Here is a 25,840-nt window from a genome sequence, read left to right on the forward strand (position 1 = left end):
GTTTCAAAAGACTGATAACCTCGAGAGGCAATGAGAATTATCCATGAAGGGGCATGTGGAACACACATGAATGGTAAAATGCTAATCCAGAAGGTCATGCGCCAAATCTATTATACTAATTTTGTTTTAGTGATCTGATATTCTTAACACTTACATATACTTCCTCTGTTCTTTTTTACTTGACTTGTTTCTTTTATCAAGCTTGCCAATGCAAAACTTTAACGATCAATAACTTTAAATGTCCGTAAGTAAAAATTATAAAAGTTATATATTATGATAGTACTTATTGAGACGAATTCAAAAAGATCCCACTTAAATGTGTCTATGCATTATTCACAAAAGACAGTCAAAGCTAGGGTGGTGAATAGTGTAAAAGTCAAAGTGGGTCAAGTAAAAAAGAATGGAGGAAGTATATATATATATTTTTTTTAACCTTCATAACATGCGTTTGAGCATTGTTATCTTCAATTATACTAATGAATAAGTTACAAATTTTAACCATAAAAAAGAAAATGTAAAATGTATTAGACATAAAGGGGTATGTCTATAAAACTAATTTAATAGAATCATTATATGGTTTATAGGTTTGATAAGGTTAATGTTTCTTAAATTCTCATTTTGATCCGAGTTACAAATCAGTAGAATTGTGTCTGTTTAAAAAGTTAAGTTAGATCAAACTAGTCTTTATAATGCTTGGTGGACCATTCTATAATACTGAATTCAAAAAAATTCAAAACATGACAAATTATTTTAAACAACACATTAACATTAATTGATAAAACAAAACTTCTAAGGTTCAGCTAGGTTTAGCAAATTAAAGATGTTCAATGAAAAGATTTTTTTAAAAAAAAAACACAATTACAAGCCAATTCCAAGGAAAGATTGCAAGCAAGGATTGAAAAAGGAAGTAAGGTGTAGAGAGGAATAAATTTTATCTTTATTAAACAAATACTTTTTGAATCTTAATAAGATCTCATTTCCATTTTTAAGAAACTATTTTCAATCCCTTTACAAACCAAACATATTAAAGAAAAAACAATAAAAACATTTCCTCGGTGTTTCAGGGTTTTCTGATGTGTCATGCGGGAGAGTTACAATTCCAAGAATGCCCTTCGACTGCCTGTACCTGCAAAACCACGAAGACTCCGGTTGGATGGAGCTCCGCCTCCGACGATCAAGTCAGTGATGTACGGGAGGAAGAAAGTGCGTAAAGCGTAAAATTACTTCTCGCGTAATGGGAGAATTCCGCAATTAAGATTGCTCAGTTTTAGTGTAAGTGTATTTATGATTTTTTTTAATACCCCATTAATGAAGATTCTCCCACTATTTATAGTGGGGAGCATTGGTTCCCCATTTAGGGTTCCTAGGACACGTGTCAGCAGGGGGTTGGAGCCCTGCTGACCAATGGCAAGGTGCCACGCGTCGCTCAGCCATTGGGCCACGTGGCTGGGGTAATTTTACCCCAAACACTCGGAATATTATTTTACACAAAACCAAACAACTCTCCAAAATAAACGATTCGTAATCTTATACGGAGAGTCAACACACGATTTATTTCGCGGATTTAGGATATATGTTGTAATATTTTGTATCCTTATCATACTTAGATTTAGGTTTTTCTGAAATCTTGACCATATTCAGGTGATAAGTCATTCAGAAAATCGGGGTCATTGATATCTATGAGTTGCCATACACATTACACCTAGTAGTAGAAAAAAGTAACAAAAGGTAAAGAGTGAAAAGAAAAGAAATGAAGAGCAATAGAAGTCCACTTTTAAAAAGAGAAGCGGGATGAAGAGTTGGACACACTATAAGAACAACTATAGCTGGACTTTTACTCATTTGTCTCCGCCACCCATATTTTCCAATTTTCCTTAAGAAAGAGAGAGAAAATATATTTAGAAAATTCATATCAAGCGTTTGGATTTGACGAAATTTTTTCACGAAATCTTCTCTCTTTAATCAAACAAACACCTACATCCCAGAAATATGTTTATTTAGGAAAATTAAATTGAATTAAAACTAGGGGTTGTTCTTTTTTTTTTTTTGTTTATTGTATTTTCTCCTTATTTTTCTCTCACCTCCTTCGAATAAGGGGAAAATAAAAACTGAAGAAAAGAGAAGAGAAACTACGAGGAACAAAGCGCGCAATATTGGACAGAGAAAATAAGAAATAAAGTCACCGATTTAAGTATAAATCCAGGTGTGTTTTTATTTCTTTTTTTTTTATTAATTTTGAGTTTTATGGTGTTTGATCTAATGGGTATTGATTGTTTTTTGATTTGGTTTGTTTATTGGGGTTGAATTTGTAATGCAATGCTGAAATGGGTATTTGTTCTTCAGTTTTTTTGTGCATTTTTTGGGTGATTTGAGGTCAGATCTGAATTGGGTTTCTGAGAAATATTTGTTTTTTTTTTTTTTTTTCTGGGGTTATATTTTAATTTAATGATTTGCTTGCTTATATTTGGCCGGATGTTTTTGCTGTTTTTTCTGTATGATTCCAACTACCAATAAAATTTCCTGAAAAGATCAATTTTATAGGCACCTTCAAATTTCATATATTTGTTGAGAATCATATTTCTCTAATTGTCCATATTTAGGTAAATGTATAGAGTTCTGAAAGCATTTTATATTGCTGTATTTTTGGGTGAATGTTTATGAGTGTATGGGTGGTCCAATTTTGTTGCAGGTTCTTTCTTTGTATAATATCTAATTGCTCTTTGTTTACATTTTTATGTTACAAAAATATGTTTGGAATGTCTAATATTTGCCTTGTTAATTGGATTCAGGGTTCATGCGTGCAAACTCTATGATGTTTCCTGATACAATACAGTGATTCTTTCGGTTTTTGATTCCTTGCAATTATCAACGTTGTTGATTGGAACGTTTTTGATTTTGTGGTGTGGGGTTGTTTAAAAGGATTGATTGATCCGTTGGTGTTTAATTTGAGCTAGTAATCATGGTTGCCACGGCTGCAACTTCTGCTTTCTTACCTGTTGCTCCCTTACCTCCTGACTCGAACTCAAAATCTTCATCTTCGAAACTTGGTTCCTCGAATTTAGATACAAGTGGTATCAAGCCAAAATCTGGCTCATCCCGAGGTTTGAAAGTGAAAACCAATGCACAAGCTCCCCCGAAGAAGATCAATGGTTCTTCGGTTGGTTATTCTTCGACTAAGGAAGGGTTGAAGAGTGGGGAAGAAACCTCTTCTTCACCCCAGAGGACTTTTATCAATCAATTGCCTGATTGGAGCATGCTTCTTGCTGCTATTACTACAATGTTTTTGGCTGCTGAGAAGCAGTGGATGATGCTTGATTGGAAAACAAAGCGTCCGGACGTGCTTGTTGACCCTTTTGGCTTGGGAAGGATGGTTCAAGATGGGTTTGTCTTCAGACAGAACTTCTCTATTAGGTCATATGAGATAGGGGCGGATAGAACGGCTTCTATAGACACATTAATGAATCATCTGCAGGTATTGTTCTGAACTTTAAGGATGTTTGTGAGATGATGTTGAACTTTCCTACTTAATACTCTTATGGAGTTTGTTTTACCAAGTTTCTAACGTGTCTTGTGGGCTATATTTTGGCAGGAAACAGCACTCAATCATGTGAAGTCAGCAGGGCTTTGGGGTGATGGCTTTGGTGCAACCCCAGAAATGTGCAAAAAAAATTTAATTTGGGTGGTTACTAGAATGCAGGTTCTTGTGGATCGTTATCCAACTTGGTAAGTGACACGAGTATTGATTTATTTACATATATATGGCGGACCTGGATGATGATTTTGGAGAGTATTTAATACAAAGCATATGCTAAGAGATGGTGCCCCTATAATTTTTTGGTCCAAGTATTGCATGTTTTTCTATCTTGTCAAATCGTAAGGATGCATGCTTCATGATCTGTGTGACTGGAATGCGCCATTGTAACATGGCTTTAAAACAGGAATATGCTTGAAAATAAAAAGTTTTTATGGCTCACCTGTTTTATTTCTGCAGGGGAGATGTTGTTCAAGTTGATACCTGGGTTAGCTCATCTGGGAAGAATGGCATGCGTCGTGACTGGCTGTTTAGAGACTGTAGGACGGGTGAAATTCTTACGAGAGCCTCAAGGTTAGCAATAATACTTTGAATATTTTTCCAGTTCCCATAGGGTTGTTCTCTTGTTAACTCTCTGAAAAAAGTTCTCTAAAATTTTTGCTCTTATTTATATATTCTATATCTTAATAATTTAATTAGCCATACCATGTAGCTTTACTTGGTTAGCTTGTAATAGTTATGGAAAACCAATTCTCGAACTCCCGTGTTAAGGGAGCTGAAACTCTGATTTTGTTCAGGGGGATCAACGTATATCACTGTTGCCAAATTCCATTGTTAACATAAAAAATGTCTTCTGCTATAGAAGAGTTGGAGTATTAGGTGTTTGTTATATGAGGTAACTAACAAAAACATGTTATAAATTTACAGTGTCTGGGTGATGATGAATAAACATACGAGGAGGTTGTCGAAAATGCCAGATGAAGTGCGTGCTGAAATTGGGCCCTACTTTGTGGATACTCCTCCTGTCATCGCGGAGGATGGAAGGAAGCTTCAAAAACTTGACGACAACTCTGCTGAATACATCCGTACTGGTCTTACTGTAAGTTACTCTTTCAGTACTCAGTTTTATCAACTCTGCGTTTTGATGATGTTTGATTGGTGACTCACCAATCTTTGATCATGTAAATTTTCTGGCCATGGTTATTTCTGACGGTTTAATTCACATTATGCAGCCTAGATGGAATGATTTGGATGTCAATCAGCATGTCAACAATGTTAAGTACATTGGCTGGATTCTTGAGGTATGATTTCTTATCTCCCTTAGTATACCAAGTATGCTTTTTACATGATGGATTGCATAACCTGTAAATAATTGTCTCAAAAAAATCATGTTCTTGGCTTGGTTTCTCTTCAGCGTCTCTTGTTTGATCTGTTTTACTGCCCTAACATTGACTTATTTGTTTGAAGCTCCCACTTTATTGATCAATGTGTTAGTCGAAATAGGCTTGAGTTAGATCGTGCTTACTTTGGAGTGAATCAATTTCTCAAATAACCCGTCTTCAATTAAATGTACTTCGTATCAATATAGAGGGATCACAAAGCTTAGTTTGTTAGATCCATCTACCGTGTCCTGTATGGATAACTGGATAAGCCTCTGTAGAGACTGGTAATGTTGCCTTTGGACTAACTTAATGAAAAGAGATTTAAAATAAAGAACATTAAAATTTTTGTCCCTAAGCAAAGTATTATTATTCTAGCTAAAGCTCTAAAAGTTGTAATAGTCTAGAGATGTTTCTAGGGATAAGTTCAATTTTAAAAATTTCTGTGATTGGTTTTGTCTTGAAATAATTTCTGCTGTTGAAAAAGTATAGTTAATTCCCTTCCTTAGGTTCAAAACAAAATCTTGGAAACCAAAATGTTGTCTGTTTCCTTCATGGTTCATGGATAAGAATTAAAAACATTTCCAATATGGTCCAATCTCGTTAACTCTTTCTTGATATTTTATGCTACTCTGTAAAAAGTTTCCTTTTGAGAATTATATGTTTTTTCTTTGGAGAATTATATGTTTTCTTGAGAATTATATTTTAATGATAAGCATTTGTCGAATGGCAGAGTGCTCCACAATCAATACTGGAGACCCATGAACTCTCAGGGATGACTTTGGAGTACAGGAGGGAGTGTGGAAAGAACAATGTGATATCCTCGCTCACTTCTGTCTCTGGTGCTAGTGTTGGAGGACTCCAAGATTCTGGGAATGTGGAGTGCCAGCATTTGCTGCGACTTGAGGACGGATCTGAGGTTGTAAGGGGAAGAACCGAGTGGAGGCCAAAGCATGCTAAGAACTTTGGCATGTTGGATCAAGCTCCAGCAGAGAGCACCTAGTGGCCGCGAACATCCCTCTCATATTCTTGTGCAAATTTCAAATCTTGGCCCTGGAATCTCAAATGCTTTTACTCCCCCTTTTCTTCTTTCGTTTTACCCTTTTTTTTTCCCCTTCCCCTATATATGTTTTTTATTTGCGCCGATGTGCTAAATGATTCTGCAAAAACCCCCCATGTAATTAGCCTATGATATGTATCTTCTACCTCCCCCCTTCTTCCTCATCTTAATGATCATGATAGGACAATGATAAGAAATTAGGGATATGTTTTGTTCTTTAATTCTTTTTGAATGGTTGTTATGGTGAGTTTCTTATTCAGAGCAGATACCACCTATTCACTGATTCCTTTTTTAAATTATAGCTGATTCCAATTTACAAGAAATGACAAATCAGATATTCCCTCTATAAAATAAAAAAATGCTTCTAACTTTATTTTATCTGATTTTTGTTAATCCATCTAAAATAAATTGTGGGACAAATCGTGAGAAGTATAGTTGCTTTTGTCTTTTACATGCTCTGCTGTATTTGTCACTAGTGAAACTGTGAAACCTTTGTAAAATCCGCTAATTTTATTTCCTTTGAAAATGTAACATAGCTGATGTGGTGTTACCAATCTTACCGTCTAACACAACGTCGAGGTGTGTGTGACACGTGTTGTAAGTCGTCAATAATTGTCCTCGATCTATCTTTGTACCTTGTAGCTATAGCTAGATTCGAACATAAATTCAACAGTAGTTACATTTACATTGTATGATTGAGTAAAACTTCATTTTGGTCCCCCAATTTGTTGCCTGAAAAAATATAAGCGTTCTAAATTCCTGGATTTCACGTGCAATTTTTACTGTATAGGTCCATATTTTGAAGTAAAACTGTAAAAGCTGGCATATTTGAAACGTCTTTGGTCCCTCCTATTCATGGCTCATGCTATAATTTGAAGGAATTTTGTTAAAAAAAGAAGAGAATCCAAAATGACAGAATATTTTTGTGGGCCCTGGGCTGCTTTTAAGGCCTCAAATAAGTATTGCACTAGATACTATTGGGCTGGGCTGTCAGTGTTTGGCCAGCTGTTTTGTTTCTGTAACCACCTAATTTGTGAACGACTTATACTACATTAAAATTGAAATTGATTAGTACAGTAAGAAATATTCAACCTGAATCTTAAGAGACATAAGAAATGGTACTACTACTTGTTAATTAGTCTAAAAATGGGATCGGCCTGAATATCAAAAATTAAAAAAAATTCAACATTTGAAGATAGTATCGGTAATATTAGGATTTGGCCAGATTGGAGACCGAAAATTTAAATACTGGCATTATTTACGGTGACAAATTCACAAAGGTCACTTTGTAATAGGTATTAAGGAATAATAGAGTATATAGATGAACTAATTTGGCCTAAAATAAGTTATGATTTGATAATGAAGACAAAGCAAAACATGATGTTATTAACATGATTTAATTAGCTTCTTTTTATGATTCATAATCTCTTTTTCTATCAATTAAAAAGACAAAAAAAAAAAAACTTACATTGCATAACTCCAAACATTTTTGATTCTCTCGAAAGTCAATTAACTTTGGATAGATAGAAGTGTCGGTAATTATGTGAATACAAGTCAATGAAATATATTCTTCCTAGTACAGATTTGATTATTATTTTTTAATTAGTTAATTATATCCTATTGAAAGAGCATGTGCCTTTCCAGATTGTTTGTAGAATTGTAGCCACATAATTAAAAGTAGATAAGGTGGTAACACTTTTTAAACATTCTGTCATTTTCCTTTTTCCTTTTATATACTTGTTTAACTTAGCTTAAAGAATCATGTTGATGATTTTCCATTTCTCAAAGTAGGATCTATTGTGCAATTACTTCTTTTGGGTTGAAAGAACCAAAACTTCTAGTTAATGTCGGCTTAATTAAGACAAATTTGATCGGACTAGATTCTTATGTTAGACTAAATTGTTTTTCGCAAACTGACCTGTAATAGTGTAATGCGTATATGACCAATCCAATCTCTTCACCTCTCTTTTCATTAAACACAACGCCAAACACATAACATACCCACCTTGTATAGTATAAGAAGGCCAACTGGCCGAGGTACAACAGTCGTGTTACACATTACGTTACTATAAGTCTTTAAGACTAACATCATGTCAATATGTGGTTTAAATTTATATTTTCTTTGAAGAACCCTTCGCATACACGTTACATGTCGCCTAACCTCGTGTTCGAATTGGTTCATATTCAGTGATTATAAGCAAACAGCTTGCACAAAACTAATCATTTAAGAATGATGGAACTTGAATCTACAAAGTAGTTGAGCAAGTATGGATGAGTTATTATTTTTTGCCTTTCAAGTAGCTTAGATTCTTTTACTTTATATAAACAAGAGAAAGATGCATGCATATGAACGTTTTATTTATCTACTAAATTTAGCCAATTTGCCCATTACTGTGTCTCGTTATTGCACATGAAAGAAAGGTGAATGGGTTAGCTCAACAATTTACGGCTACTCGTGTTATTAGCCGAAATATACGCTCTATCTAACTACAACATTTTCGTCAATGACCATCTCCTAACAACCATTTTTTGTTGGACCGTAAGTCAGTTGATTCGTGCCCTCCTTGTCCTTGAGAATAAACTATCGATTTTTAGTCTATTACTCAAACTCAAAATGGCAGAACCATTAGCGTCATATGTTATACTCCCTCCGTGTTTAAATAAACGAAACGTTTTGTTTTTTACGGAGTTTTAGAAAAGTTATTTGAATTTATTAAAATAATAGGTAGTGGGGTATAAGTTGAGGAGAGAGAAGAGAGTAAAGGGTTTTGCGGGAACCATTAGTTAGAAGAATGTTTTTAAAATATAGAGAAAATGTTATTAAAAAATAGAGAGAAATTACTAAAAAAAGGAAACGTTTCATTTATTTAAACACGACCAGAAAAGAAAAACATTTCATTTATTTAAACACGGAGGGAGTACATTCCTTAGGTTTTTATTTCCCCTTATTTGATTATTTAAAGTATAAATTTATGCCAAATTCATATTGTTATGATGCATCCACGTTTTATTTTAGAGCCATTTACGATTTCATCTTTTATAAGTATACTTCAATGCTCACTCTTAATAGAGAGTTATGGTAATTATTAGTGTACCTTAAACGTACATGCTCTAACTAATGATGATGTGATTATTTATTTATTTATTTTATTTTTTTAAAAAGAAATGATTAGAAAAAAAGAAAAAACAAACACACACTGAATAGTATAAAAGGCCCAAGACCATATAGTATAAAAGTAAAGCCCAAATATAGTAGGCCAATAAAGGCGCGCAGCACTTCAAACAAAAGCCCAAGTTAATGAAAAATTGCCAAACTCTTGAAATTAACATGTCCTTTGCTCACATAGCAAAAACAACAATGCCTGTGACTCTGTGATACAGAAGAGAAGGGCACTAAAATTGTGCCAAAATCAATTGGCTGCTAATCACCAAAAACACCATAGCAGCGGCTACTCTACTGCGTTCAAGAATTACCCACCCTATCGATATTGAGTACTATGAAGTACAAGAGATTACAGTCTACCATCAATTAAAGAGATCGCTATGATATGGTTTAAAGAATGTACACACAGATGAGTCATGTACTCCAGTTGAATTGAATGAGCTTAACCTTCATCTGTGTTATCTGTGTCACTCAAGACCTGAGGTACCTGTGCGGGTATATATCCATTTCCATTAGGACCTAGTACCTGGTATCTGTTCCATAAGATAATAAATATATCATGAATTGATCAAAGATTATAACGGATCACAGAAGCAGAAAGCTATTATTTGGAGGCCTACTTCATATCTGTGACATTCATATTTTTTTTTTCATCATCAGGGCATTACTAATGAGACTAACAAGAGTGCACTTTGGGGATTTGGGAATTAGGATGATTTATGGTTGACATAAAAATGCAATATTTTCATGTCACAGTCTTATAGTTTGAGATTACCTATTGCTTGCAACTGTCAATCACATGCTTTCATATTTCATCATATATGAACTCATGGTGTGATTGGTACAAAAGTACGGGATTGTGGTATGAAGCAAACAATAGTCTATGAAGCACACAACAAGCTTTGAAGTCTAAAGTAATATACAGACCTCTCCAGTATGAATTTTCCTTCCTTGTACTTCTGACTCTTCTCGTATGCAGCCTCCTGCAATAAGTATTATTTCGATGATGATTGCTTGTGGATGAAACTGCCGAAACAAAATGTTAAAAATATTTCATAGAAGGTTATTTTACATATTTCCATCCAACAATGGAGCCACATCCAACACAGAATATGTCTACCACTGTGTGCAATCCTGTCAGCATCAGACGCTCTTCTTTCTCCCCAACAGTGACATTCACACTGGATCAAGGAACAATCACAAAACAGCATTATTTCTAGCCCATGAAGCAATATATATATTAAAAAAAAAAGTATAATATAAAAATGGTTCGAATACCATTGAAATGCTTTGTGATTATACTTGGAACTTATCACTTACCATGGCATACCATACCATTACTCAGATACCTCTAACAAATCATCTGCACAGGATGAGCCTTAACCGCAAAATTACCATTTCCCCTAAATTGCAAATTGGTTGTTCTTATTATACCCTTGGAACCTAAAGGTAATTAATTGGCCTTTCGCCACACACTAAAAGTAAAGGACAGTTTGGTGAAAGGTATGAAACATGATTTATTCCATTGCAATCCAACTCGAGAAGTATTGAATTATTCAGAGATTAAACCAAATTTGACTCATACTCAAATGTTATTCCTAATTTTATGATCCCAGAGACTGTCAATTCATACTATCAACTCAGGGCATTCTTTCATGAGTTAGTAAGTTCCTTTCATAATCTGCAAAGGAACACACTATCTCTGCCTCTTAACTATGCTATAACTGGCAAGGGATAAACCATCATTAAAAGAGATGAGTAGTTAGGAATGAAGATTTACTTACATATTATCAAAAAGATAAGCCTTGCCATGTCTGCTGTGAAATGCCTGAAACAGAGGAATGCATTTTGTTAGATAACGATGTTCTCAATCTAGAAAAGAAATAAAGAATAAACATGCATAAATGTGAGAATGAAAACCAAATTTGTGTACAGAAAGTCATGCAGGCAGATTAATCATTTACCGTTCCAAGAGGTTTAATGATTCTATATATTTTTATAATCCAAATTTATAACACTTATTCCCTGTCTTAAGGTTACACTTTATGCTTAATAAATTGGGCAAATTTTCCAATTTGAGTCACTATTGCTGAAATTCTTTCTAAAAAATGTACAGTAATTGCATTAGAGGAAGGGCAACATATGATTGATATGAAAAATTCTAATCTTTTGCACTAACGTTTAAAACAAACACTTGTTAGAGGTCAGCTATATTTGCGAAAAGGGCACTTAAAAGGATTAAGGCAATAAACAACAGGCCAAAAGCATGGTATTCTCTTCGATGATCATGATCTGAACTTGAACATTACATGTACAAGGGCTACAACTTTATTTATTTATTTATTTTTTTTAACAGCAATAAAAACCTGGAAAAGGTGTTTTTGACCATTTTCAATTGATGTTCAACCAGCTTGCTTTTGAACATTTAAAGACACTGATAAAGTGATAAGCATATGCACTCTACGACTTAAATGTGAAACAGTAGGATTATTTTAAGGTAATAATATTATACATTTATACAAGATAACAAGGCACAGGGTTCACTGAGGGATATATCAATAATGCATTTCATTGAAAGTCAAATCCTCAATCACTGATAGTGAAGCTTGTATATGGACTAGCTTAATCAGAGAAATGCAATAATGTTTATGTAAGACCCTACAGAATCCTTTCCTCCTACTCATTTGCAACACAATCTATATGAGCTACCATAGTTGAATTATTCCACCTTTTATTGCTCATCCTTTATTCTCTTATTCTTTTTTGGTACACAAACACAAAGCCCAACAAAACCTATGAACTTTGACTTTAGAGCATAAGTGTCCAATGGTATTTCTTAGAGCATAAAGACAACTAAATCAGCCTGGTAACATCCTACTGATACTTGAAGATCAAAAACTGGTTGCAGAATCGTCAGGACTTTGGAGTACTAACGGTATAGAACATCAAACCTTAGGATCACACCCTCCATTAAAATTCTCAACAAAAAGTTGCTTCAGTAACATGTTGGGAAGAGATTTGATGCTCTATAGCACTGATGTTTGATATCATTCGCAGAATTCAATTATGACCTTCACGAACAACGTATGTAACAAATTTTCCACTTTTAACAATCCTAAAGGATCTAAAGTGCAGAACAAAGGTTTTAGGAATATGAAGATTCACTCCAAGCCATTTTTAGCAGCTGGGGACCACTGGCCAGCAAGAAGCTTCCAATGTAACTGGAGAAACAGATCTGAGCAGAGTAATTAACTAGCAGCTTGTGTAATATTTACGGAGAGTGGCATACCATTGCCCTTTGTGCCTCTTATAGTCTTAAGCCTTTCCCCACTCCCTCTCCCCTTCTCCCAATTTTAAATTTTTAAAGAAAGAGAAAGATGATATAGGCAGATCAACTGCCAATAATACAAATCAAATAAATTTTAGCCTGTATTTAAACAAAATTTACTCTCTACCTTATAACACTTAAAATATTTCTTCTTCGAAAATCTTTCTGCAGTATTAATTTGAATCTTCTATTTATATTACATATCCTTGTCAGATGCTCAACAGTTCAACAAAAGTTTGGAATCCTTATCAGACATTTGAATTATTACCCTGACCCCTCAAGCATTTTGAAAACCACATGGTATGTGCTAAAAAATGAAAGAAGTAAATCTTAAATGAGAGAAAAGCCATGCAAAACTCTTTCAAAATGAGAGAAAAGACCTGCAAAACTCCTTCAGTATTAAAAATAAGTTTCATTAATGCCATATCCCCATACCTGTGCCTAGTTTAAGAACACTATCTGAACAATTTTCAACCTTGGGTTGCCTAATATTTGGATATATACCAGTACCCAACACCTGCACATTAATGCCTAATGACACAATTATCTAGGCAACTGTGAGAAGCAGTTCATGTCATACCTGAAAGGCCAACGCCTTCAATATTCAATCAGTTTCTTACTGTGGTTACACTTATACAAAAAAGGGCTTAATGTACTTATTAGCCAAATAAAAGATTGCCCCAATTGTTGCCAAACTTGCCTCATAGTGTTTCCATTTTGTAAGTTTACAGAAGCTGCAAAGCAGCACCGGAATCAAATCCCATTAACCTGATCAAAACCTCTTTAAACATATAGGTCAACTTACACTAATTGTATCGAAAATGTTCCTCGGCCACCTATAGCCTCCTTGCTTATTACTTCTATTCTTGAACCAAATATCTCATGATTTGATATCAAAATCAATTAAAAGTGGAAAGTCTAGATAATGAAATTACAAAAGATTTTTTCTTAAAAAAATTTGAATCATTTCCTACTACTTCATAGTCCAGTCTACACCAAATTGCTTAAATATTTCACCCATCATCCCATCTTTTTTATAAGCTCTACTTCCAAGTTCCAAGAACCGCTCTTCAATTCAAGAAAACCCCACAATTATGCATACCATAACAAGAAAATTCAAAGCAATAAAACAATCACAAATTCACAAATCATTACAAGAAACCCTAATCATTTCAGTAATTATAAAAAATTGAACAAGAATATAACCTCAAATTTCTCATAAAAATACCAACCAATCAATCAAACACAACGTAACAACATCTTCAACAATTCAACAAACCCATCAATCAAACACAAAGAAATTCCCACAATTCTTGAATTCAGCATTCATAAAACGCAAATTAGCAACTACCCATTAAAGATTAACAGATTAAAATGTTCATGAAATTAAATGAAAATTCATATAATAAGAATTTTTACCTTAGACATGATATCATCGATGTGGCCCAGGTGGGTATGGCAATGTTTGCAACGATAAATCTGGCCTTCCAATGAGATCAAAAACAATCTTCCCATTATCAGAATCTTTTGCAGAAGAACAAAAAAGCAGAGAAAATCAATCAAAGAGATGAAAAATGAACGTATACATTGGTACTTTTATAGTAGTTGTATGTGGGGTTAGTTTGCTGGGTGAATTTGCAAATGCAATGCAATGCACGCTTTTTTACAAGAAAAAAAAAGTAGAACTAAAAAGGAATATGAATGAATGAAAGTTGTGTGTGAGAAAGAGAAAAGAAGAGAGAGAAAGAGAGCAAAAGGAGGTTATATATGCATTGATCGTTGTTCCCTGTGTTTTACGGGAATGATGAGATTGATGACATGGGAGCCTAACTTCGTTGAAAATGAAGTTTGCTTAGTTGGCAATTTACGGTGTTTTAAAGGTAGGGTGTTAATGAGCCGAGACAAGTTGAATACTATCACTTAATTGAGTGTATTATATGTAGTTACATTTGATTATTTAGGTTGAGAGCGAGCTCAAATGTAAATTTTATTCTGAAACTGAGATTCAATACCAGCTCAATTCGTCTAGTAATTATCGCGATAAAGCTTGATTCATAAATCATAAGTGGTTTGTTTATTAATTGAGCTAAGTTTACAATCTTTACATACAAGGTTTATTTCATTATTGGATCATTCAATGAATAAACAAATTTTAATTAAGTTCTAGTTGTTTATGAAGAATTTCAACTCATTTATAACCTTGGATATATGCTTATATGTTTGGAAGGCAAGTCTTGACTCTTGAGGAATTGAGGATAGTGTATGACAAAATTCCCTCAGATACCAAATGTAAATACAAAAGGTGTCCCTTGCCTCACTGATTTATAAAGAGCATCCCAAAGTAGTCATGGTTCCCCAATTATCAACTATTACTAAGGTAGTAAGGTCTCATCGAAAATGGACTCGGCCACGTTATGATCATCTTGACAGTAGTAACTAACACCAATGGAACTTTATAGCCGGAAGCGAAATATAATAACCAGTGTTGAATGTAATTCTCATATGTCCAAAGTTTTTCAGGTCTATTCACTGTGTTAAGATTAAATTCGTTAACTAGCCATATGTAATTAAGTTAATTAACCAACTATGGCACTATGCATTTATGCAGTATGCACCATTATTCATCGTGAACAAATTTATGCAGTTATTGAATTCATCCGACCCGATAGTGCCCATTTTGGGAAACCGGGTGGATATCCCGCCTTACTACTAGGCGATGTCCCCAAGGATATCGTCTAGCATCCGTGAAACTCTCAGGTTGGAATAAGACTAGGAGAAGAAGTAATGCAAAGAGATAGAAAAACTATGCGCACACAAGCTAACTTCAGGTATGCCGTTAGTTCTCAAGCGATTCCCTTGTTGACTTCGCATCTGAGTTTGAGAGGATCCCTATAACTCCATAAGAGGGGACATCATGAAGCGCTCCCACAAACTGGGCTTATTTCAATTCAAACCGAATGAACAAAGAAAACTGCAGTCACAGGCAGATACAGAATGGTTATCATACTTCTGAATTAATCAAGAAGAAAAATTGCATGTCCTGCCTGTAAATTAGTAAGATGATCAAGAAAAGCGTCGATGCAAAGGAATATTATTTTCCTTTAGATGAAATATAAGATGAACTCCCTCTGTAGTTACTACCAAAATTTTCAGTGCAACAAACTGCACCAATCAATCAATCAATCCAAGCCTTAATCCCATAAATGGGGTCGGCAGTGCAACAAACTGCACCAAAACCAAAAAATGAAATATAAGCTGAAATCTCCCCTCTAGTTACCATATCATGAGTAGATATTCCGGACATCTGCCTAGTCAGCTCAATGCAAGCCTGTGATGAGGAACTACTCTCTCGACTTTGCCTATTCGCTGAGGTGGCCACAAAATGTGTGTGACTCTACCTTGGGCTAAGCCTAGAGGAACCTGTGGAAGAATGCACGATTCTAAGGTCAGACTAGATAAAACTTGTCTTGCTAATTACAACATCCACCATAAAAAAATGTGATTTGAGCACAGAAGTAAAATTTTGGATATTGATTTTAATGATTTTACACCATGCACCAAAGTCAATAAATCTAATACTGAATTTCCAAAAATGTTAGCTCATAAGGTGTTGAGGTATTATTAGATGAGGGAAAAAAATATTAAAATTCCTAAGTGTTATTTACATGCCAGCATGTCAAGGTTTTGCGTTTGATAGCTTGATGCATCAGAAAGCAATTTCAGAAACTCAGGAAAATAGCAATTGCAAGTTCCAGAGTCCGGACAACACATCAGGAAAATTCCCCTCCCCAAGTCAGCAGGATATATCTATAGCTTCTTCAATGACGAAAAGGTGAATGAAGATCATACAAGTGCCAGTACAAGTAATTTCCTTTATCATTGAAATATAGAATACAGTGAATTATTACCATTGGCATGCTACATAATAAGAACTAGCATGTTCAAGCAAGCATCACTTCAAGTGCATAAAGTCATTGCTTATATACAAGTTCTAGAGATACAATGAAATTTAAAACATTCGAGGAACTATTTAGTTTGCTTATAATATCAGGAATGGTCTGGGGAATATATGGAACTGAATGAGGAAGAGAGTTCCTACAAACCCATACGACCATACCTTTAATTATTAATATGGAATAACAATATCTTTATTCTATCCGTAGCTAGATCTTATATTCTACATCATCAAACCCACACCACCACTACCACTTCAAAGCAGAACCTCTTCGTGCAAACCTATTTGGCTATATCTGCCAAACCAAGTCTAGCAACAAACATCAGGGTGTAACATGATGCTCAAAAAGGTAAAACGGGTAGCACTACGTGGAAAAGGGGCAAGGAGGGACATTGGTCCTCCCATGAAGGTGGATGAGGGATTCATTACATATAAAAGCTTGAAGGGGAAAGGAAAATGTTTAAGTTGATCTGCTGATGTATGCAAGCGAAGGGGGAGTAGCCATGCAAGTTGATTTGGGGGTCGTTATGGAGGAGGTGAAAAAAAGAACTCAAAGTTGCATAGGGATTGATCATCGAATCAACGATATTCCCTATCTCTTTGTTTTTGTATATTATATCTACATGTGAAAGGAAATGGGAATAATCGACATCCTCCCATCAGTATGCCAACCCAATGCTCATTGTGATTCTTACTTTCTAACTTCTAAGCATTGGGCCCCACAGGTTTCAGTTTTACAAAATTCCCAACCAGACACTAGGTAGATGTTTGACATTATACTAACCATAACTTCATACCAAAAAGCAACTAGAGCAATTCAGTTCAATAAGGAGTCACTTACTGGACCATAAGATCTTGAATCCGCACTGGAAGCTACATCATCTCCCTCCACCCAACAATGGCCTTGAGGAATCTTCACTGTATCATGTGAGTCAGACAGACTGAGCCAATCACCAGGCATAGCAATGATCCTCTTCACATGTCTCTCCTTGTGATTACTTGGGGACCTAGCATATTTTCCAACAACAAACGAGAAAACATTAGAAAAGATGCCAAGGTGTTGAATACAGATAGCACTGATAAAAATGCTATTTAGAATATTCACTAGGAACAAACTTAAAATGACAGCCATAGAAGCTAACATATACAGGCAGAAATTGAATAGCAAAAACGGTAAGCATGATTGTATGAAATTCATTTTTTTAATCATGTCAGAAAGAATCAAGCATGTTACATTATTTGACAACCAAACAAGAAGCTCTATGAGAGACTCACAAGAAAATTATAACATCACCATGTGAAAAGTCGTACTTGTTGAGGCAAAATTTCTCCACCAAAACATAGTCTATAAAAGCACAATCAATGTATAGTTAGCCACGCCTAAAATACCTATCAAAAGCATTTTCTTCATCATTAGACATTTCCTTACCTTTAAATTTATTATGTGCAGGATTGAATGTAGGAGACATAGAATGTCCAGAAATTCGTGAGATACACCCAAATTGGTCAGAAACAGTTAGGGATATGATACCAACTGTAAAACATTTTTTGGCAACACCCCACCAATATTTCGGAGTAGCCATCCAAAATTTTGTAACTCAATAATCGTCAACTGAAATCTGGAGTCATTCACTCCAACTTTCAATGCATAAGAAAATGGTTGGCATATATATCAAGCCGAATACCTGCTATTAATCAACATTGATCAGCCCAACATTTCTACATCAGTCAGAGTTTTATATGTATTGAAAAAAGGTGCATAACACAATAGGACCCGCCTATTCGAAACCTCTAAACAAGATCATTAGATAAGATTAGTTGTTTCTTGCATCCTAATCTTGATTCAAAACCTCTATAAGATTCCTCAATGAGCTCGAAAATGATAGAAGCATATAATTTGCGCTCAGAACATTATCCTAATATCATAATATGAACTTCAATGGCTTTCTTAAAAATAAATAAAAAAAAATACCAGAATTTGTTGACACAAAGTTAAATGCTGCAGAAATTCTTCCTAATTTGTCTAGTAAACAAAATACAATTCAGTAATCAGCAAGTACTAGAAAAATGCATACTTAAATCTGTAATACTACTACAATTCAATGAATTACCCAAATTGATGAAGATAGAAAACCTAATTACAAAGAACCTTAATAACAAATAATCAAGTCCCCAAAAAATACCAAACAGTTTATCTAAACTTTAATCTGAGCTTGCCAATGAATAATTGAAACATGAAAAAATAAGTTTGAAATCGAAAGAGTTCAGCAATGGAAGATTATTTACCTAGCAAGTGACTCTGGATTTGAATTTCTGGAAAAGTTTGAATTTGCCCCAAATCTTTTCCTCTCAATATTCCAATTTGAACCTGAATTCCTCAATTTTGGGGAAGGAGGAAAGAGGCTTGTGTTTTACTCCAATAGTAATCAGTTTGATTTGTGAAATGAGGGGGGGGGGGGGGGGGGGGGGGGGGGGGGGGGTTAAGAGTTTTATTTGCGGGTCATTCGGATTGGATACGAGTTGGATTTATTTGGATCTTCTCACTTCCTACGAGTAGTCGGAATCGGGATTGGGTTCAAGTTTCCTTCATTGGGTTACTAAACACCCGAACACACCCTTTACGACAATTTTGAAAATATATTGAAGTTGTGATGGTAAAGGAGACATTCTAAGGTTATATAATGTCGTTTGGAGCCATATACAGTCACTAGTCAGTCAATAAAGGCCCATGGGCCATAGTAACCTTGAGTTAATGAAAGAAAGTGTGTACGTGAACAACTAAATTGACAGTAGAGGTGAATTAAACTAGTTCAATCACCCAAATGGAATCCCCGGGTCTTGTGGGGTCTATGGGAAGCGTCCTAAACCTTTTTTATTGTAAGTTTGAAAAACTTGAAAATTGTCCAAATTTGAAGGGTATATATCTGCGTTTTTGGACTAATTTTAGGAAAATTTTATAAGAGTAAAGTGATTGCATGATGTGTCCCCTAGGATTATTAAAGTTGGTTTGGAATCATAAGAGGCCTAACACTAAGTCTTTAAAGTCTTGAAAATGAGTTTGGTGCAATTATACGACAATTTTGAAAATATGTTGAAGTAGTGATCAATAGAAGCAAGAGATAGTTTCCAATTACTAAGTAGGAATCTTACATTGGCCTTGGGTTATCAAATCCAAAACCACCCATTACAATAATTTATAGATAATCCTTTGTGAAAGTAACCATAACAAATCATTATTGGCAAGAATAAATGAATATTACCCCTATCTGGCTATATTAAGATAAAATACTGTAATTTTATAGGATATATGGATATACATATTTCAATCAAAGTTTGGCTGAAAAAGAATTGCACTTAGAGCTCTTAAAACTCAATTCTGGAATGCTAGGCTCAAATGGCTCAAAAAGTGCCTCAACTTCTTGCATATCAACTTCCTGCACACTTGATGGACTCCACTTTGGATTCTGCCAGCAGTAAAAATATATGTCAGCTATGTAAATTAACATCAAAGGCTTTAATGATATGAAAATATTGTTAGAACAACAGATGAAATAAACTGAAGAAAACAAAATCGACAAACAAGAACTCGACGACACCCCTTGCTAATTCACTCAAAGAGCCAGATTCAAGGCAATCGAACAAAAACAAGGATGCCATAACAGATTCAAGGTAATGTTATTGCAGACTTGCAGTTACCAAGTTTTGAGTTTGTTCTGTACTTATGCATAACAGGTGCAGTTTGTGCAATATAGAACATAAGTTGAAAGGAAATTAGACAGACCTGATCCTTGTCGACCAGAATAGCACGGACACCTTCTGCGGCGTCTTTTCTTAGTGAAACTCTAAGAATAACTCTATACTCCAATTTCATCACTTCACTCACCTACATGTCAAACAGGGAAAACAGAAAAGAAAAACAAAAATGAGAGCAAATGATTAATAGGATATACAGACAGCGAAAATGAGAAGCTCCTGACTCACATTAGACAGATGAACATCATTACTTTTGACAGCTGATGCAACTTTAGCATAATACTTGTGTGTTAAGCACAGAGAGAATGGAGAGCCTTTCCCAAGCCCTTCCAAGGCCTCCTTGGCCCATCCAGCCACTGCAGATTGTACCATGGCCGTGCTGTAAGACAGTGATCAAAAAGGCATAATGAATCTACTAGGATGCACAGTGAGTATCTTACCTCTGGTATCAGAACTCTGCTGATGCATTTTCAGCTCCTCAAATATATCACTTACTGACTTGTTTGCATTGAAGGTAGAAGCAATATAGGGCAAAAGCAACTTCAGCCGTGACTCGGAATGTGGCTGGATGCTGTATTTTGACAGTATTTCTGCAACATCTTGGTATGGATCCTCCGAACTGTCCAAAATCGGCTTATTAAAATTGTAATGCAGACATAACAATGCAGCAACAGATGGGAGAGAATAGTGACAATTATGGAATAGCATCAATCCATACAAAATGGATGAACTAAAAGAAAGAATGATGCACATACAAAGCGGATGCCAACAAAGACTCCTTTAGAGAACCCGATGGCACATAGTGCGTCCCTAGGCCAACGTATAAAGCATCAGCCGGATTAGATATTCTTTTGCCAGTCATACCAAGATAAGCACCTGCAGGATGAAAAAAAAGAAAAAGAAAAAAAAAGTATAACATGAAGCAGATATAACAGAAACAGATTATAGTAATGTCCTATTCACATTCCAACATGCATATTGTGCTTAAGTTTCATTAGGCGATGTTGAGAAACATCAAACACGGCCTAGCTTACCCACTGATCCTTCTCCTGGACTGCTTGCAGCTATGTACGAAAACCCTACATCAGGGAGCATACCAATACTATTTTCTGGCATAGCAAATAGAGTCCTCTGTTACAATTATACAAGGAAAGATCAGAATACATGTAATCTGCAATAGCTTCAGAAAAGTCAGCAAAGAGCTAACAAATTAAGACAGCACCTCTGTTACAACGCGGAAATGGCCATGGCATGATAAGCCGATACCCATACCCATATTAATGCCGTTCATCAAGCAGATGTACGGTTTTTTGTATTCAGAAATCTTACAAATTAAAGTATACTCTGCTGTGAATACCTACCAATAGATTGAAGTTAATATATAAGCATAAAACACCAAGAAATACAAAAGGATTAATAGGTAAAATTGATCACAGAATTACAATATAAGTAACTATTACTATCCTTTATCCCTTAGATTTGCCCATTGAGGCAAAGTGCAACGTGCCATGGGCCCCATAGAGTGAAGCCCAAAATCTTTGACAACCAAGTATCCAAACTCCTAACTACCAATACTCTTTTTTTTTTTTTTTTTATGAGCTCTTGTGATTTTGTCGTGTCGTATCACTAGTATGTGATAATGTGATATAGACATTAAAATAATGTAGACAAATATTGTAATGATCAAGTTGATTAAAATTTTACTAGATATTTGCAATTCCATTTGCAGTGCTAATATTACTGGATATTTGGATACATTTTTGGCTCAAATTTTGGCTGAAAGAGAAATCCCCTTAGAGCTCTTATACCTCAATTCTGGAATGTTAGGCTCAAATGGCTCAAAAATAGCCTCAACTTCCTGCATGTCAACTTCCTTGACACTAGACGGCGTCCACTTTGGATTCTGCCAGCAGCCATGTAAATTCAACAACAAAGGTTATAACAGTTTATAATTCAAATGGATATTAGACAGACCTGATCCTTGTCGACCAAAAGAGCACGAACACCTTCATCGACATCTTTTCTTAGTGAAGCTCTAATAGCAATTCTGTACTCTAGATATCACGATTGTGATTGAGTGAGTGACTGAAAAGGCGTAACAAGTTTACAAGGATGCACTAGATATCACTACAGAAAACAGAATAGTTGCTTACCTATTTCGTCAGAACTCTGCTGATGGCTTTTCAATTCCTCAAATATCTCACTTACTGACTTGTTCGCGTTAAAGGCAGAAGCAATATAGGTCAAAAGGAGCTTCAGTTGTGGCTCTGAATGTGGCTTGGTGCTGTAATTTGACAGTGTAGCTGCAACATCCTGGTAAGGATCCCCTGAACTGTCCAAAGTTGGCTTATTAATGATTGGATTGCAGACATAATAATGCTGAAACAGATGAGAGAGGATGAACTTAAGTCCATTCTTATAACTTCATGATTTGTCAACAACAAATATAGCACCAACAATGGATGAACTGAAAGAAAGAATGTACATACAGAGTGGATGCCAACAAAGACTCCTTTAGCGAACAAAGGTTACTTGATGGCACATAGTGTGTCCCTAGGCCAATGTATAAAGCATCAGCCGGATTAGATATTCTTTTGCCGGATTAGATAGCAGATATGACAGGAAAATTTAAATTGTTCAGTTTACTTTCCAATATACTATGCTTGAGTTTCGTTAGGCCACATTGAAAAACATTAAACACGGTCTTATCATCATAAGATCCTCAAGGGACATGCTAGCTTACCCACTGATACATCTCCTGGACTGTTTGCAGCTATGTACGAAAACCCTACATCAGGAAACAAGCCAATACTATTTTGTGGCATAGCTATAATAATGTAATTTGCAATAATGACTTCAGAAGAATCAGTAAAGACTTAACAAATTATAACAGCACCTCTGTCACAACGCGGTAATGGCCATGGCCTGATAAGCCAATACCCATACCCATAGTTATGCCGTCTATGAAGCTGATGTACGGTTTTTTGTACTCAGATATCTTACAAATCAATCCATACTCTGCTGTGAATACCTACAAATAAATTCAAGGCGACTAGAAAATAAAGACACCAGGCATAATGAAAGAATTCACAGTGGAACTCAACACCAAGAAATCAATACACACACTACAGGTAAAATTTCTATATAAAAACTCTTCAGATTTTAAAAACCACTCCTTAGGAACTCCGAATTAACATAACATAAAACAAACCTCAATCAGAGCTGATAAATCTTGAATTCCAGTCATATACTTCACATCACCACCTAAATATATATCAACTAGCTTAGTAGTACTTCAGGTCATAAATCCAATGGAACTAATTCAGATGCTAAAATAATATAAGATCATGAAAATAAGATACAAATTGAAGTTGCATGGATTACCAGCTCAGAATGAATGAGGCTAACTACTACTCTCTACTAGAACACATTTCACTTTCGCGTCCTCTTCCCATTCATCTAGTATACTTTTGAGCTTATTGTCCATAGCTGTACCAAATTAAACTAAGAAATCTTTAGTGGAAGCAATAGAGAAAAATAAAAATAACAAGCCTTACATTCCTAGGAGATTGAACACACGGGTTCTACTTAAGTACTTCGTATGTCACAATGATGTGAGTTGTTCTTGTTCACTTGATCATCCTTTCATAATCAATCATCCATAATCAATACATACTCCCTCTAATTCCTAAAGAACTTAAGTACACCGTCTTTTGGACATTCATATAATATCAAGTATCAACAATCGTTTTACTATAATAAGGTGATTTATAACAATAATTAGAGAAAAATCAAACGTAGGAAAATAAAGAGAAATCAACTTGACCTGAAGTCATACTGTAGAGATCGATATCCAAATTGAAAATATTTTTGTACAAATTAATGAACTCATACTGTAGAGATCGATATCCAAATTGAAAAAAAAAAAAAAAAAAAAAAAAGCTCTATTCGGTTTAACTTATTTTGTTTGAAATCATATTACCTAAACTTTTAATATATATAAATCTATGTTATCATTACTTAGTAACTTAAAAACTAGTAGCTAAATTATTGCCACGGTGAAATGTGATAGTTATTTGAAAGCAACATTTTCAAATTAGTTAATTGTGTTTTACTCCCTCCGTTTTTCAATACTTGATCTGTTGTTGCTGTTAAACAGAAGCCTATGTACTTCCTCCCTTTATATTTACCTTGAACATACTAATAACACACGTAGTTTAAGGGGAAAAATTTAGAGAAGGTAAACATAAACAAATTAATTAACTAAAATAACTTAAACACCGGTAAAGAGAGAAGAATCGGATTGTTTAAGCATAATTTATGTTGAGTTGTTCGTTTACCTCTTCTAATCTTTTATTTAAACTACGTGTCTAAATATGTTACAAGAATACATGTAAACGGAGGAAGTATGTGTATAAACTGAATTGTATGTCACACTACTCAAAGTCAAAGGATTTGTATTTAGATCAAGATTGGTTTGTATCATATTTATTCCATGTTTGTATTCATCAAAGGAATTGTATTTTCAAAGTTCATCTATGTATGTGTATTCATCAAAGGAATTGTATTATGTAAATGATTGGGTGTTTTTGACAAGTACTACAAAATCAAGTGGTTCAAGTTTCCCAAATTTCTGAGATCAATGATTGAGGCTTATCTCTTTAAATTTTACAAAAAATAACTCAACAATTACACTATAATTTAGTTTTTATTTGATATTTTGATGCAAATTGCCAATTGTTAATTAATAACTACCACAAAGGCACAAATGTTTCATCTGTCTTTGACCTCTTTGGGTATGATCCTAATACATTTGATGAGGTGTCCATTAGATACCATAACATATAAAAAAATTATTCCACACATTATATTCAATTTTTTTTTTTAATACACGAAGATTTTAATTAAAGTGAATAATATTATAATATATAGGATCTTATTCATTTGAAATGGTTGGTGTCCAAATATTAAATTTTCACTCTTCATACTAGTACGTAATTAATGATATGATTGGTCAAACATGTGTGATGGAGGCCACATAAAATATAAGTGAGTTGTACAAAAAAGAACGGAGGAAGTAGATTGTACTGCCACAGACCCACAGTAATAACCTTAATAGCAATCTCTAAATCAAAATACAAATTTCAAGTCTTACTCAACTAATGGATTAGTTTCTGATCGGCTCCTATACCATAGCACAATCTTGACCATAATTTACTATGTCAAAGCTTAGTTCGTTTTATAGTAGAGTAAGGGAATTAGCTAGTAAGCACTAATGTTTCAACTTTCTCAATCTTATAGACTAATTCGTAATAAAAATAAATAAATAAATAGTCTATAAGATTGGCAATAAATCATAATGTAGGAAAGGTAAAACCGATGAAAGCCCTTACAATGGGGTTTGATAAAAGGAAGAGAAGAGAGGTCACTATCCCTTTTCTTAATCAATAAAGATACAACCAAAACCATATTTGTAAATTACAGTACTATAGTCCAATAACATAATTGTGTGGTTTTAATATAATTTGTGGAGAAATTTTTTTCCACCAGCAACAACTACTTTGCAATCAATCACATTGAATTGATTAATTATGTGTATGTTATCCATCTTTCAAAAAAAAAAAAAAAAAAAAAGTGTACGTTATCCATATCTCACACATGTGAATGATT

The 25,840-nt window shown here is 34.5% G+C and overlaps 5 protein-coding genes across 7 annotated transcripts; 1 reads left to right on the forward strand and 4 right to left on the reverse strand.

Moving 5' to 3' along the window:
- The first annotated feature begins 1,761 nt into the window (after positions 1-1,761).
- Positions 1,762-6,246, forward strand: LOC110707842 (palmitoyl-acyl carrier protein thioesterase, chloroplastic-like). The gene is made up of 7 exons (XM_021885903.1): positions 1,762-2,203; positions 2,790-3,472; positions 3,590-3,723; positions 3,992-4,105; positions 4,460-4,631; positions 4,765-4,833; positions 5,645-6,246. Exons 2-7 carry the CDS (start codon positions 2,960-2,962, stop codon positions 5,912-5,914), a joined length of 1,272 nt encoding a protein of 423 aa, XP_021741595.1. The 5' UTR covers positions 1,762-2,203; positions 2,790-2,959; the 3' UTR covers positions 5,915-6,246.
- Positions 6,247-9,266: 3,020 nt separating this feature from the next.
- LOC110707843 (protein yippee-like At3g08990) lies at positions 9,267-14,350 on the reverse strand. Its single transcript, XM_021885904.1, has 5 exons — positions 13,882-14,350; positions 10,919-10,962; positions 10,207-10,315; positions 10,062-10,117; positions 9,267-9,667 (listed from the first exon to the last, which is right to left on the reverse strand). Exons 1-5 carry the CDS (start codon positions 13,975-13,977, stop codon positions 9,577-9,579), a joined length of 396 nt encoding a protein of 131 aa, XP_021741596.1. The 5' UTR covers positions 13,978-14,350; the 3' UTR covers positions 9,267-9,576.
- Positions 14,351-15,541: 1,191 nt separating this feature from the next.
- On the reverse strand, positions 15,542-18,860 carry LOC110707844 (mitochondrial inner membrane protease subunit 2-like). 2 transcript variants are annotated; one of them, XM_021885905.1, is made up of 5 exons: positions 18,704-18,860; positions 17,847-18,102; positions 17,693-17,762; positions 17,259-17,424; positions 15,542-15,882 (listed from the first exon to the last, which is right to left on the reverse strand). In XM_021885905.1, the coding sequence occupies exons 2-5, from the start codon at positions 17,998-18,000 to the stop codon at positions 15,775-15,777; spliced, it is 498 nt and encodes a 165-aa protein (XP_021741597.1). In that variant the 5' UTR covers positions 18,001-18,102; positions 18,704-18,860; the 3' UTR covers positions 15,542-15,774. The 2 variants fall into 2 exon arrangements, with proteins under 2 accessions (XP_021741597.1, XP_021741598.1); XM_021885906.1 differs by having other exon boundaries at positions 17,847-18,105.
- Positions 18,861-19,520: 660 nt separating this feature from the next.
- LOC110707845 (3-hydroxyisobutyryl-CoA hydrolase-like protein 3, mitochondrial) lies at positions 19,521-24,113 on the reverse strand. Of its 2 annotated transcripts, none has more exons than XM_021885907.1 (10): positions 23,997-24,113; positions 23,555-23,659; positions 23,382-23,434; positions 21,393-21,527; positions 21,205-21,301; positions 20,926-21,046; positions 20,611-20,789; positions 20,399-20,526; positions 20,199-20,300; positions 19,521-19,881 (listed from the first exon to the last, which is right to left on the reverse strand). In XM_021885907.1, exons 3-10 carry the CDS (start codon positions 23,415-23,417, stop codon positions 19,744-19,746), a joined length of 936 nt encoding a protein of 311 aa, XP_021741599.1. In that variant the 5' UTR covers positions 23,418-23,434; positions 23,555-23,659; positions 23,997-24,113; the 3' UTR covers positions 19,521-19,743. The 2 variants fall into 2 exon arrangements, with proteins under 2 accessions (XP_021741599.1, XP_021741600.1); XM_021885908.1 differs by having other exon boundaries at positions 23,728-24,113.
- LOC110707846 (3-hydroxyisobutyryl-CoA hydrolase-like protein 3, mitochondrial) lies at positions 21,523-23,385 on the reverse strand. The gene is made up of 5 exons (XM_021885909.1): positions 22,914-23,385; positions 22,660-22,723; positions 22,324-22,502; positions 22,145-22,224; positions 21,523-22,073 (listed from the first exon to the last, which is right to left on the reverse strand). Exons 1-5 carry the CDS (start codon positions 22,993-22,995, stop codon positions 21,936-21,938), a joined length of 543 nt encoding a protein of 180 aa, XP_021741601.1. The 5' UTR covers positions 22,996-23,385; the 3' UTR covers positions 21,523-21,935.
- Positions 24,114-25,840: the final 1,727 nt, after the last annotated feature.

This window comes from Chenopodium quinoa, unplaced genomic scaffold (assembly GCF_001683475.1).
Source record: "Chenopodium quinoa cultivar QQ74 unplaced genomic scaffold, ASM168347v1, whole genome shotgun sequence".
Taxonomy (NCBI): domain Eukaryota; kingdom Viridiplantae; phylum Streptophyta; class Magnoliopsida; order Caryophyllales; family Amaranthaceae; genus Chenopodium; species Chenopodium quinoa.